At 42.1% G+C, this 11,778-nt stretch overlaps 1 protein-coding gene across 1 annotated transcript in view; it reads right to left on the reverse strand.

The window, feature by feature from the left end:
• Positions 1-11,778, reverse strand: part of LOC117952549 (inactive dipeptidyl peptidase 10-like) — a 103,670-nt gene that overhangs the window by 7,752 nt on the left and 84,140 nt on the right. Inside the window, exons 12-20 of the mRNA XM_034884929.1 lie at positions 11,219-11,257; positions 9,813-9,923; positions 9,074-9,165; positions 8,923-8,970; positions 8,465-8,586; positions 7,889-7,936; positions 5,838-5,936; positions 2,696-2,765; positions 490-684 (exon numbers count right to left, since the gene is read on the reverse strand). Coding sequence (XP_034740820.1) covers positions 490-684; positions 2,696-2,765; positions 5,838-5,936; positions 7,889-7,936; positions 8,465-8,586; positions 8,923-8,970; positions 9,074-9,165; positions 9,813-9,923; positions 11,219-11,257 — 824 coding nt within the window. The remainder of the gene's footprint in view (positions 1-489; positions 685-2,695; positions 2,766-5,837; positions 5,937-7,888; positions 7,937-8,464; positions 8,587-8,922; positions 8,971-9,073; positions 9,166-9,812; positions 9,924-11,218; positions 11,258-11,778) is intronic.

An 11,778-nucleotide genomic window follows, 5' to 3' on the forward strand; every position in this document is an offset into this window, starting at 1 on the left:
GGAAAACAAACAATTGAGTTAATAAATTATTAAACTCTTATAAATTGATGATTTTTGCACTAAGCACTACTTTCCTTCCCAATAAGTTATAAGACTTCAAACAAATGTTGGCGTTTGATCCATCTTTCTGTCAGCACAGTGTTAGCACTCATTTCAAATATCTGCTCACTTTCACAGTTTAGACATCCTGTATGACAGGATTAGGATCGTAATGGTCTCTTTCTTGCTCTAACGTTTTTATTTGCCACTTTTTTGTTCCTTTTCTAGTTGTACATGCCTCTTATTAATTCCTTTTTTGCCCAGTGTGTCTTTATGTATGTGCTTGGGCTGCTGCAACAAACTAATGTACCCGCGATATACACCATCAACATGAAGACCAGCAGCAGATTTGAGCCTCATGTGGAGGACCCCATGCTACACTGTAGACAGTTGGTTAACCCCATCTTGTAGAATCAATTAGACTATGAAATAAAATGTTAAAAAACGTACTCCACAGCGTTGATCTGGTCCTGAAGATCCACGGTCCCCAGTCTCTGGTGGACGTCGTGCAGGACCCTCTGACCCTGGAAGCCGCTGCCCCGGCCGTCCAGACGAGCCACGATGACGCTGTCCGAGCTGACCAGCACAGAGTCCCAGCTCAGAGAGAAGAGGTCCGACACCGCCTGGCCACCGGGGGCGCTGTCACTGTGGAAGGACAGCATGCGTTATTAGAGAGAGTCTTAAGTCCCCTTTAAGGAGGATTCTGGTGGATTCCAAGTCGAGGCTATACGGAATCAAACACAGCTAATTTAACACAACTTGTATGCTTTTCTGTCACATTTCCTGCAGTCAGATTCACTGTGTTCCCTCGGAAAGAATCACTGCACATGGGGGGGCACTTTTAATGACATTTTGAACATGTTTAGAGACTAAAAACACGTTTAAAACGTGCCCTGTTTGAGCCTGTTGGGTGCTAACTCTAGCAGGAGGATAACTCGGTGTAGACAGCACTGATTGGTTAGTTTTTCTCTCTACTGACAGACCTGATTGGTTAGTTTTTCTCTCTACTGACAGACCTGATTGGTTAGTTTTTCTCTCTACTGTCAGACCTGATTGGTTAGTTATTCTCTCTACTGACAGACCCGATTGGTTAGTTTTTCTCTCTACTGACAGACGTGATTGGTTCGTTTTTCTCTCTACTGTCAGACCTGATTGGTTAGTTTTTCTCTCTACTGACAGACCTGATTGGTTAGTTATTCTCTCTACTGACAGACCTCCACATTTATAAACTAAAGAGCTACGTGTTGGAATCAACCGGAATTGTCCTTTAAGGATTAAATAGGATTCCATAAAAAAATCTTCCAAAAAAAAATGAAAAAGGTTTTGTGGTCCCCAACCCCTTACAACGAGGCTATGGCTACATGCAGCCCCTCCCCATTGGTTGCATGTTTTCACCAGCAGGCTCAGGCTGTTTAAACTGGTTGGATATGAAGCCAAGCACCGGACAGAATACACAGTGTAACCACTAGCTGTCGCTGCACAATTAAACACAATCAGACTCTCCAACTACACTACGCAACGCAACTCGCTCGCCCGTGGCTTGGTAGCGTTGCATTTCCCCCCCCGTTTCCTGGTTCTTCTCCATGACAACATGAAATCAGGGAGCGGGCTAACGTCTCCTCCAGATGTCCCGCCCTGATCAGAAAGAACAGGAGAGACACTGTGTTTCTCTCACTAGGAGACGCTACTCGTTCCGAAGCTAATCACCGTCACTCTCTCACTCGCTCAACCACACACTCCCCCCCCACACACACACACACACACACACACACACACACACACACACACACACACACACATGCTGGCCCTGCAATTCTCTTGATGAGATCGATGCAGACACACTACAAGAATACACTTCAGGCCACTTAGGTAGGCTTCGGGGAAAACTCTTCTGAGTCTCAGAACCATGAATCAGCCTTGAGACAATCAATGTGAGAGAGTGCAGCGACTCTAAGACACTTGTTGGCGGGGATGCACCTGAAAGCCATGACTGTTTTCCTGCAGTGTTTAAAAACTCTTTTTTTGGCTTAAAATCCAAAATGTTGCCATAAATCGGCACAGTAACTCAGCTACACTGTTCGTCACCCAAAGAAAACATGCATTCTGGAGTAAAGAAACTAGTGATGGCCAAACGGAGCTTCATGAAGCTTCCTGAACCATTGCCTTTATTTTCTGAGCCCACTAGATGCCGCTCTGGGTTTAAAGAACATTTAGTGTGCTTTCAACCCTGTGATTAAAGGAGAGGGCCATCAGAAAATAAAGAAAATGGCTTCATAAAGCTTCACAAAGCTTTACTTGGTCATCACTAAAAATTAACACCATGAACCAGACCTGCAACATTTGAAACCATCTGTATCTCCCAGCTGGAAGCCAGCTCAGCCATTGGCTGATTGGTTTCCTTGTGTTATTTGAATATTTAAAGAGTTGTTAAGAAGTAGTTTACACGAACAAAAGTAAAGATAAGTACAGTATGTTTATTGTGATCACCCAGACCTTCAAATGGATCTTGCAACCTCAAGTTTGGAATCTCTGATTGAAGTCCCAAATGTGCTGCTTGATTTCCAACCTTTTACTTCTCAGCTTCTTCATTTTATACATTATTGAATGACATTATTCTGCCTTGTTTACAAATTAATAAAACAATACAAATACATACAGAATGAGTAGAAGTGGGTGCTCCTTTTTTTCATCCAGAGATATCGGGACAAGTAGCTCCAGACGAAGTGCTGCAAAACACAGTTTTCTAACGTTAATATATTGTCATTCATTTGCATATACAGTACATTTATAATACATTTCCTTTTACTAACGTTTCTTAGGGCGCTCTCCCACCTGTAGTTTGGTAAACTGTGCGATTTGGGGGTAAAATTGGAACATTGCGCTTTATCAAAGGAAACAAACATTGGAAACAAGTGTCACGCGGTGGATCTGGTCCCTGGGGGGTTAAAACTGGCCGTTTTGCTCTTCAAAATAATGGAGCAACACCAAATCTATAACGTTTTTGTATGTTTTCTGTTTCCTGTTTTATTTTGAAGTCTCTGTTTCCTCCCTTGTCTTGTCTAGTTTGACTTCCTGTCTTTAGTTTTCCCGCCCTTGTGATTGTCTAACGTGTCTCACCTGTTTCTTATCTTCTCATCCCCCTGTGTATTAGTCTCTGGTCTGTTGTCGTCTCTTGTCCGATTATTATAACACTTATTATAAGCGTCTGTGTGTTTCGTCTACCTGTTTAGTCTCAGTGTTCCTGTTTTGTCTTTTTCCTCATTCTGGATTTCGTTGCCTGCTGTTTTGCTGGACATCTTTTGTTGATTTGTGTTTTGTTTTTGTTAAATAAATATTAAAGCACTTTCTACTTCGCCTGCTCTCTCTGCGTTTGGGTCCAGGCCACATCTCCACCCTGAAAGTCTCGGGTTTTGTGTGAGCAGCCGACAGACGGCGGGTGCCGTAGAAGGCCGCCCTGATTAGAGAGAGATTATGTGTTGTCACACAGGCAATGAGCAGTGTGTGGTCATGTTAAGTTATGGATTTCAAAGTTATCATCTCTAAAATCATGTGCGTAAATTGTCTGCAAGGTTGAAATCACAGGCTAGTAAATGCACTGTTTTTTGGTTCCCTTCCACTATTTGTGGATTGTTTTGCATTGTGATCTAAAGTCAACCAAACTCTAGTCCTTTTTGAAGTAATCCGAGTCCCCTATCTTCCGGCGGACCAGAGTTTGAATGAGCTTTCAAACCGCCCAAAAGAAACCACACCATCTGACACTCTTAAGGGATCGGTTAAATGGTTCAAGTTGCTGAAGTGTGAAAGCAAACTAATTCACAGCTTACCATTCAGTCCAGAGTGCATTTTTATGAAGATGAGTCACAACGGGAATTATTGTTATGCACTGCATGTACCTGGATCATTCTGATACTTCAAAGCTCAACACGCTGCATGGTCAGGTCAACAGAATAGCTTCACCAGTCATCAGAGGTCTGTACTCATCATTCATAGTAAAGACCAGACAGGCTTCTTTAAGTTGGAATGCTTTTGCTTCACTGTAGCTTTAACATACATTTTTTGAGAGTTTGTGCCTCCGGAAGAAAACAAGACTTTCACCCAAGAAACGCTTGTTTGTGTCCTGGGAGTACTTGACCTGGCTCACCTTTTATCTGCTTAAAGGTCCAATATGTAATATATTTACTGTAATAAATCCAAGATTGACCCCAATGCATCATCAGTTATTAAGGAAACATGCGTAAAAAGTCTTTTCTGACAATGCTAATGCCAGTATTTCTTCTTTTCTTCTCTGTTTGTGTTTTGGCCTGTGGGTTCTTATCCACTGCCCCGCTGGAGAGCCAGGCCGGGTTGCCAGATCGACCTGTAACCATGTAAACCCAGCGTCTTACAGCTGTAACGTTAGTACAGCCATTAAAGCAGCAAACAAACGAACGGGATCAATGGAGACAGATAACAAGCCAGTAAAGTTATCCCAACCGGTCCTGGCTAACGCCGCCACGCTAACCCTGCTAACTGCTAACGTTACCGCTACTTACTGCTAACAGCATTTTAAGCCAAGAGAGGAGGCTGTAAATCGGGAAGATCGGGTAGCTCCAGGTGAACATGGACTTTTATACATTTTATACATCTGGGAACATTGTTGTGGACGCTGCATTCTCAGCCTGGCAACCAACAGGAACTTCGAGCCTAGGGAGGAAAGGGCTGGGGAGGCGACTCGCCCCGGTATGTTGAATTTAACTATTTTAAACACAGGCTTTCAGTATTACACATTGCACCTTTGATTGACTGTGAAGATTGCTAAACTTCAGTAGTTGCCTATTGTTCATGAGAATGCGGTGCCTGAATGAACAAGAATCAACAGGTTTTATGAAAATCATTGAACACCCAAAATAACATGTTTAGTAGATAAATTAATCCTACGTGCATTTAACTTTGGATCTCTGGGCTCCCATCTGACATGGCTCCTCCAAAGGCCTTTTATCTCTTGCTAACCTGCCACCCACCTGTCTATCCCCTAGAAGCACAGAGAGTGCAGGGTCAGAGGGGGTGTTTGGGTGAGTATGTTAGTCTTACCTGCCTGAGTCATTGCATTACCCATGGTGAAGAACTGTATGTCTATGGTGCTGTCCATGGTGCTGAACTGTATGTCTGTGGTGCTATCCGTGGTGCTGAACTGTATGTCTGTAGTGCTATCCGTGGTGCTGAACTGTATGTCTATGGTACTATCCATGGTGCTGAACTGTATGTCTATGGTACTATCCGTGGTGCTGAACTGTATGTCTATGGTACTATCCATGGGGCTGAACTGTATGTCTATGGTACTATCCGTGGTGCTGAACTGTATGTCTGTGGTGCTATCCGTGGTGCTGAACTGTATGTCTATGGTACTATCCATGGTGAAGGACTGTATGTCTATGGTACTATCCATGGTGCTGAACTGTATGTCTGTGGTGCTATCCGTGGTGCTGAACGGTATGTATATGGTGCTAGGTTTTGTGATTTAGGTAATACATACATATATATATATATATATATATATATGTTTATATTTATATATCTGAAATAGCAGGCAATTTATAATGTTACTGTTTTGCCAATCTGGCCCTTCTGTCAGTTTTTGTATTGCATTTATATCCTTATTACGTAGCAAGTATTAAAAATAGGATAAGATAACATGGTTTGTTGCACACATGGTTATTGTGGTCATAATGATGAGAATATAGGCCAAGTTAGAGACCAAAAAATCATTATCGTAAACATTAAAGTCCGGCACATGGCTAAAGATGAGAGCAATGTCTTACCAAAGTTGTTGATTTGTACAGTTCTTCTTTCCCACTTTGGCATTGTCCTGTGCATCAGTGCATGTCTTAATACTGTGTTCATAGACACAGGCGTGTGTTCTGTTGGAGGACAGGACAAGAAGAAGAGTTACTTTAGCTAGATGAAAACTCATACCAACAAATCCTGAATAACTCATCGAACACGTATGTTATCAAACACACATTTAAAGCCACACAAGATAAAAACGCGCTATACAACATGTAACTGAAGGTGTGATACAACAGGAGTGGAATAATCCACATCCCTCCATCTTTGAGCCTGAAGGAGTGGAGAAGGTGATTGTTTCTCTACTGCGGAGTCCCCCGCTGCTCTTCTGAGAGTCTCTGATGCACACTCAACAACATGTCATGCACTTAAGGCCTCATCCTTAATAGCATCCTCCATCCAATGGATAACTATTAAAATATTAAAAATACAGAACCAAAAGAGTGTAGTTGCAGGTGAATTAGACAAACAGGCTCCACTCCCCCTGTTAAAAACTAACCAATTTCCTACTTGTAACCATCATGTTTTATAGTGTACGTGTGTATGCAGACCCCTGACTGTAGTAGGTATAGAAGCAGCTGTAAGTGTGTACTGGAGTATGTCTCCCACCCAGCTAGTGGCACTATGAAGCTGTACGAAGCCACAGGTGTACTTTGAGCTAAATGCTAATGTCATCGTGATGCTGAGTAATGTTTAGCAGGTCCTAGTTTTTTGTTTACTATCTTAGTTTAGCATGCCAACATTTTCTAATTAGAAATAAGCATATAAAAGTAAAGTAGGATGGAAATGTAGACCCCCGACTGTCGTATGTATAGAAGCAGCTGTACAGGTGTGTACTGTAGTATGTGTACCGAGGTTCAAAGTTACCTTCATTTCAACTTTCCAAGTTGATTAATTGAAAAAGAATTGCCCAAATTTAAATCATACTCGCCCCTCAGCAAATTGTTTTTTCTGGCTGAAATACAATAAATACAATGTAAAAGAGTTTGAGTCGTATTTATTAGTTTCTAAACCTGCAATAATTTTAAATGAGGCATATTTTATGCAAACACTTTAACAGCCCTTTAATAAAAAGCCTTGTTAACGTAGGATTGTTTTTTTAACATACCTGGAAATCATTGTGTAACTGTAAGTTGGTTCCTATCTAGTACAGCGGGATTTATCATACAATGTTAGAAAACAATCCTTAAAACCTTTGCACCAAATAATATTACTGTTGTGGTTTGAGGTTTTTGTTTGGGTGTGTGTTTCCCTTTCTTTGGCCTCCTTGTGTTTTTCTCTGTTTTCCCCATGGTCCTGTGTCCCTGGCCCTGTCTTGTTGCCCTGTGTCTGTTTGTTCTACTTTCTGCTTTATTTTGACAGTCAGCTTCCTGTCTTGTCTTGTCTTGTCTAGTCTAGCTTCACTTTGTTTGTCTGATTGTCCTGCCCCGCCCTAATGTGATTCACCTGACGTCCCACCTGTTTCCCATTACCTTGTTACCTTGTGTATTTAACCTCTGTGTTCCTTTTGTCTAGTGCTTGATCATTGTGTGCTGTTGCTGTCCACGTCGAGTCCTCCTGCCTGTCAGCTTCCCCAGTCTGCGTTTTAGTGCCTGTGCTCCTGCCTTCCCTGTGAGTCTTTCCTGGTCATCCCTCGTGAGTGTTCCTTGTGGAGTTTTCCCCTTTGTTGTCGTCCTCCCCCGTGCCGGTTTTGGTTTTTTGGAACTTTTGGATTTTTGCCTTTTTCTCCTTTGTTGTGTTTTCAATAAACGCTTTACTGAAGCTCCCTGCTGCCTATTGCATTTGGGTCCTCACCTCAGCCCCCACCGTAACAATTACTTGCCCAACGTGGCGTCGAGTTATCGAGCCATCACTTAACCCTTAATGTTATTGTTTTAGCGATTTAATCTCCAAGGAAGTAATTGTTTAAAACACTTTTCAGAAACAAAGGACACACACTCAGAAAATCAGCGTCTGCCTGACGCAGATGACAGAAAAAGTCTAAATAGTATGTTAGTTCAGTCACTGTCGGTGTCAGAGTACTTACTCTTCATATCACTTAGACTGTGGAGAGTAGTCTGGGGTACTCCAGGACCTGGAAGGGGGGGGGGGGAGGTAGCTCAGGTCAGGAAATGCATTTTTACACTGTATCAAAATGTTTTACATTAACACATTACACCGACCATAAGACACTAAAATGAAGAAAACACAAAGTAAATATCAACCATTATATTATAAACCGATGTAATAGGCTGAATAGTAACTACGTTTTATGTAAACATGGAGTTCTTTCCTATGTGAGGTGCAGACTGTAGATTCTTACACTGAACATGGACCTACTTTGTTCAAATAACTATTTTAGTGTGTAGTAGCCCTTGTTTTTAATGTTGGACTGTTCATAAATACACATTAACTCGGCATGGAAGATTAAGATTGGAAACTCTCAAACTGAGCATAATTAAGATCATTTCATTAAAGTTAATTTAATATCGCGACCTTTCTGACAGCATTCAAGAGCCACATGAGTGTGTGGAAGTGCAACATGTGACCCAATTAAAGGGACTGTGAGTCAGCTGTTAGATCTGCGCTCGGTTGTGTGGTTGTGGTCATAACGAGGTGTTACCTCTGCAGTTGAGAAGCACATGTCGATAGCTGGGACTGAGGACGGCGTCGTAGAAGGTGCACTTTGATTTGAAGAGAGAGCAGGTGAGACAGTCTTTACGAAATGGATCCACAGTGGAGACTCTGGTTGAGGAAAAACAGTGTGAGTGCAAAATGAATTGATTTGAGAAGATTTAAAACTTCTGTGTTCCACGCTCAAATCAAATAGAAGTTCAACACTGTAGTTTAACTAGTTTTGTGTGTTTCTGTCCCCGTTTATATTCATGTTTCAAATGTATTTCTCCTTCAGAGATACGTTGCAGCGTGGTTTGCGGATGCTGGGAACAGCGTTATCGCTAAAAACTGGACCAGTTTCAATGCACTGGGAAATAGGGTCCAGGTTAAAAATTACCTAAATTACCCTTTAATGAAGGAAGGTGATTTCTCTCCCTCCAAACAAGTCAAATCAATAAGGTTCACCTGTACAGCTGCCGCTGTGTTGAGCCTTCCTCTGTACTCAGGAAATAACTGAAAGAGACACAATTAACCCGTTATCCAAGAGTTCATGTTGTACCGTATATCACATTGCATGGTGTCCATATGGTATAAGATATCAATACCGCATGCTCACAGTGAGTTTGTGCTCTCATCATATGCCAGGACTGTAGAGACGTCCCAGCTTCCTGAGGTCAGGTGGCGGAGGTTGACCTCTTGACCGTCGGACTGAGAGAGAAGCACCAGAACGAAGACAAACAGAGCAGACAGAGCAGGTTTGGGTTTTTAAGATGATTTTTAAGGCATTTTTAGTTCTTTATTTGACAGGACAGCTGAAGACATGAAAGGCGAGAGGGTGGGGGGGCAATGACAAGCAGATCAGAGTCAAACCCAGGCCGGCTGTGTTGAGGAGTCAGCCTCTGTGTATGTGCGCCTGCTCTACCAACTGAGCTCTCCGGGCGCCCGGAGCAGACAGAGCCTGTTAACATGACCTCACGTTCCCTACATGCTCCTGCTGGGATGCACTTATGTTCAGGTTGATTTTAAAAATGTAAACTTTTGTTCTACTTGTTTCCACAGAAACTGAACCAATCTGGCAAGGAACCCAATGCCTCCAGAGCTACTGTACAACTCCCCCCTTAATTTATTCTTTCTTCTACTGCAGGTAGTCTTGATTCTCTGGTGTCTCAGGATATGTAGGTAGAATATAATTTAAAATGATGAGACTTCAAAGTGAAATCATACGAGCAGTATGAATAATTGGAAAGCCCCCAGGACAGATAAGAGGAAACACAAGGAGACAAAAAATTTCATTTGAACAGTAAAATCACCTTACTAAATGTATTAATTTCATTAAAAGTTTGTAATAGTCTTACTTGGTTAGAGATCATGATGATTTGGTTGAATGCTCCAGGACCACCGTGTTGTTTTAAGGGCATAGTGATGAAGAACGCTGAGCAATCCTCCGAAAATACTGGCTCCTCGTTCTAGGGAAAGACAAAATCAGCGACCATAGACAGTGACATTAAAAGTTAAATGTGGTTAGTAGTCATGTAGACACCTAGGCCAGTAGAACAGGAAATATATGATATGTTATGTGCATTGAATATATTGACAATGTTGAATAAAAAAAACAATGTTACATTTTTTTGAAATTGTAGTGTTGTAGCAAGAGAAGGTAGTAAAATACCCATGAAAGACATTTGGTAAAATAATGGGGGGGGGAGCTAAAAACGGATAAGGGACCTTTGGACAAGTTTTTCATTGTCATGCATCCCTGATTGGTTGGTGAAATAAATCTTGGACTCTTAACAAACATATGTTGGCTACTAGTTCTTCCCTAGCATTGGTAGTCTGCAAGAAGAATTCCAGAAGTGTTTCTCTGTACTGTAAAGTTTTCCAATGGCGGGTTTTTATTTTAAAAAGTCGTATATTACAAACAAGACTTTATTTCTAATGTGTCTAATGTCTTTTAGTTTTTAAATGTATCACATTGGAACAGGAAGCCGCCCTGTTTTCTGATCTGTTCTTGATGTTGTTTACTACGGAGCCCCAGAGGTGAAAGGGAGGACAACAAAATGCTATTTTATGTACTGGGGACAAACACTGGAGATCGTGAGGATCTCCAGTTTCAAAGATGGCGGTTCAAGATCTTAAGTTTGAAAACCCAACAAACAATAAGGAGAACCTGCAGTAATCGACATCAACAGACAACGACAAGGTTCAGAATAACACTCCTACTGGGCATGCTGGGAGGGATTACACTAGACTGGGCTGCGGGTCCACTTACCTCACATCTGCCTGTGTGTGTGTGTGTGTGTGTGTAGCTTAGTAGCTATCTAGCTAACCTCAGTAACCTTAGTAGCTAGGTTACTAAGGTTAGCTACTAAGCTACGCACACACACACACACACACACACACACAAACACACACACACACACTCACGACAAAAGGATCCTATCTCCTTGGTTGTCTAAATACAGCCACTGTTTATTTTGGTGAGCATTATTAATTAATACATGCCAACGTGAAGTGTTAATATGAACATTGTCGTTGTGTTGATGTCCATTTCCTTCTTTTTTCCCTCCATGTCGTATTGTTTAGGAACCGGTGTCAAAGTCACGGTACTGGTATTGGTACGGGTATCAAATATTATACCCAGCCTGATTTACTATTATATATTTTATAAATAAACATGAAAATGAGCGGTGTTCAATAATAAAATAGGCTTATAAATATCCTCATCAAAGATCGTAAAGGCCATCTGGACTCACACACTCACCTGACGATCGAGCCACGTCTCCGACGTCATCACGTGTTTCTGAGTTGGAAAGATCAAGTCAGGACGTGACACGTCCATAAATTCATTGTAGAAAGACTAAAGAATGATGCTACTAATCATATATTTTATTTACACAGTGCTTTCCAAAGTACTCTAAAACCAGGACATTGCACAAAAATAAGAAGTGAAGCAATACAAGTGACACATAAAAATATTAAAAGCAAGTGAAATAAGACTAGCATTTAACAGAAGATGTGATATTAGCGGGTTTGTAGCGGTGTAGCAAGTCTGTGAGGAGCCTGGTCATGGAGGCCTTGTGGGCGAGGAGGAGGACTTTAAACTTGGGCAACAAGGAGCCAGTGGAGATTCTGGAGGACGGGGTGACATGGTCACTGGAGCGGGTGTGGGTGTGGGTGTGGGTGTGGTTGTGGGTCTGGGTGTGGGTATAGTTGTGGGTCTGGTTGTGGGTCTGGGTTTGGGGGTGGCTGTGGGTCTGGGTGTGGGTTTAGTTGTGGGTCTGGGTGTGGGTGTGGGTCTGGGTTTGGGGGTGGCTGTGGGTC

Source organism: Etheostoma cragini, chromosome 11, assembly GCF_013103735.1.
Source record: "Etheostoma cragini isolate CJK2018 chromosome 11, CSU_Ecrag_1.0, whole genome shotgun sequence".
Taxonomy (NCBI): Eukaryota; Metazoa; Chordata; class Actinopteri; order Perciformes; family Percidae; genus Etheostoma; species Etheostoma cragini.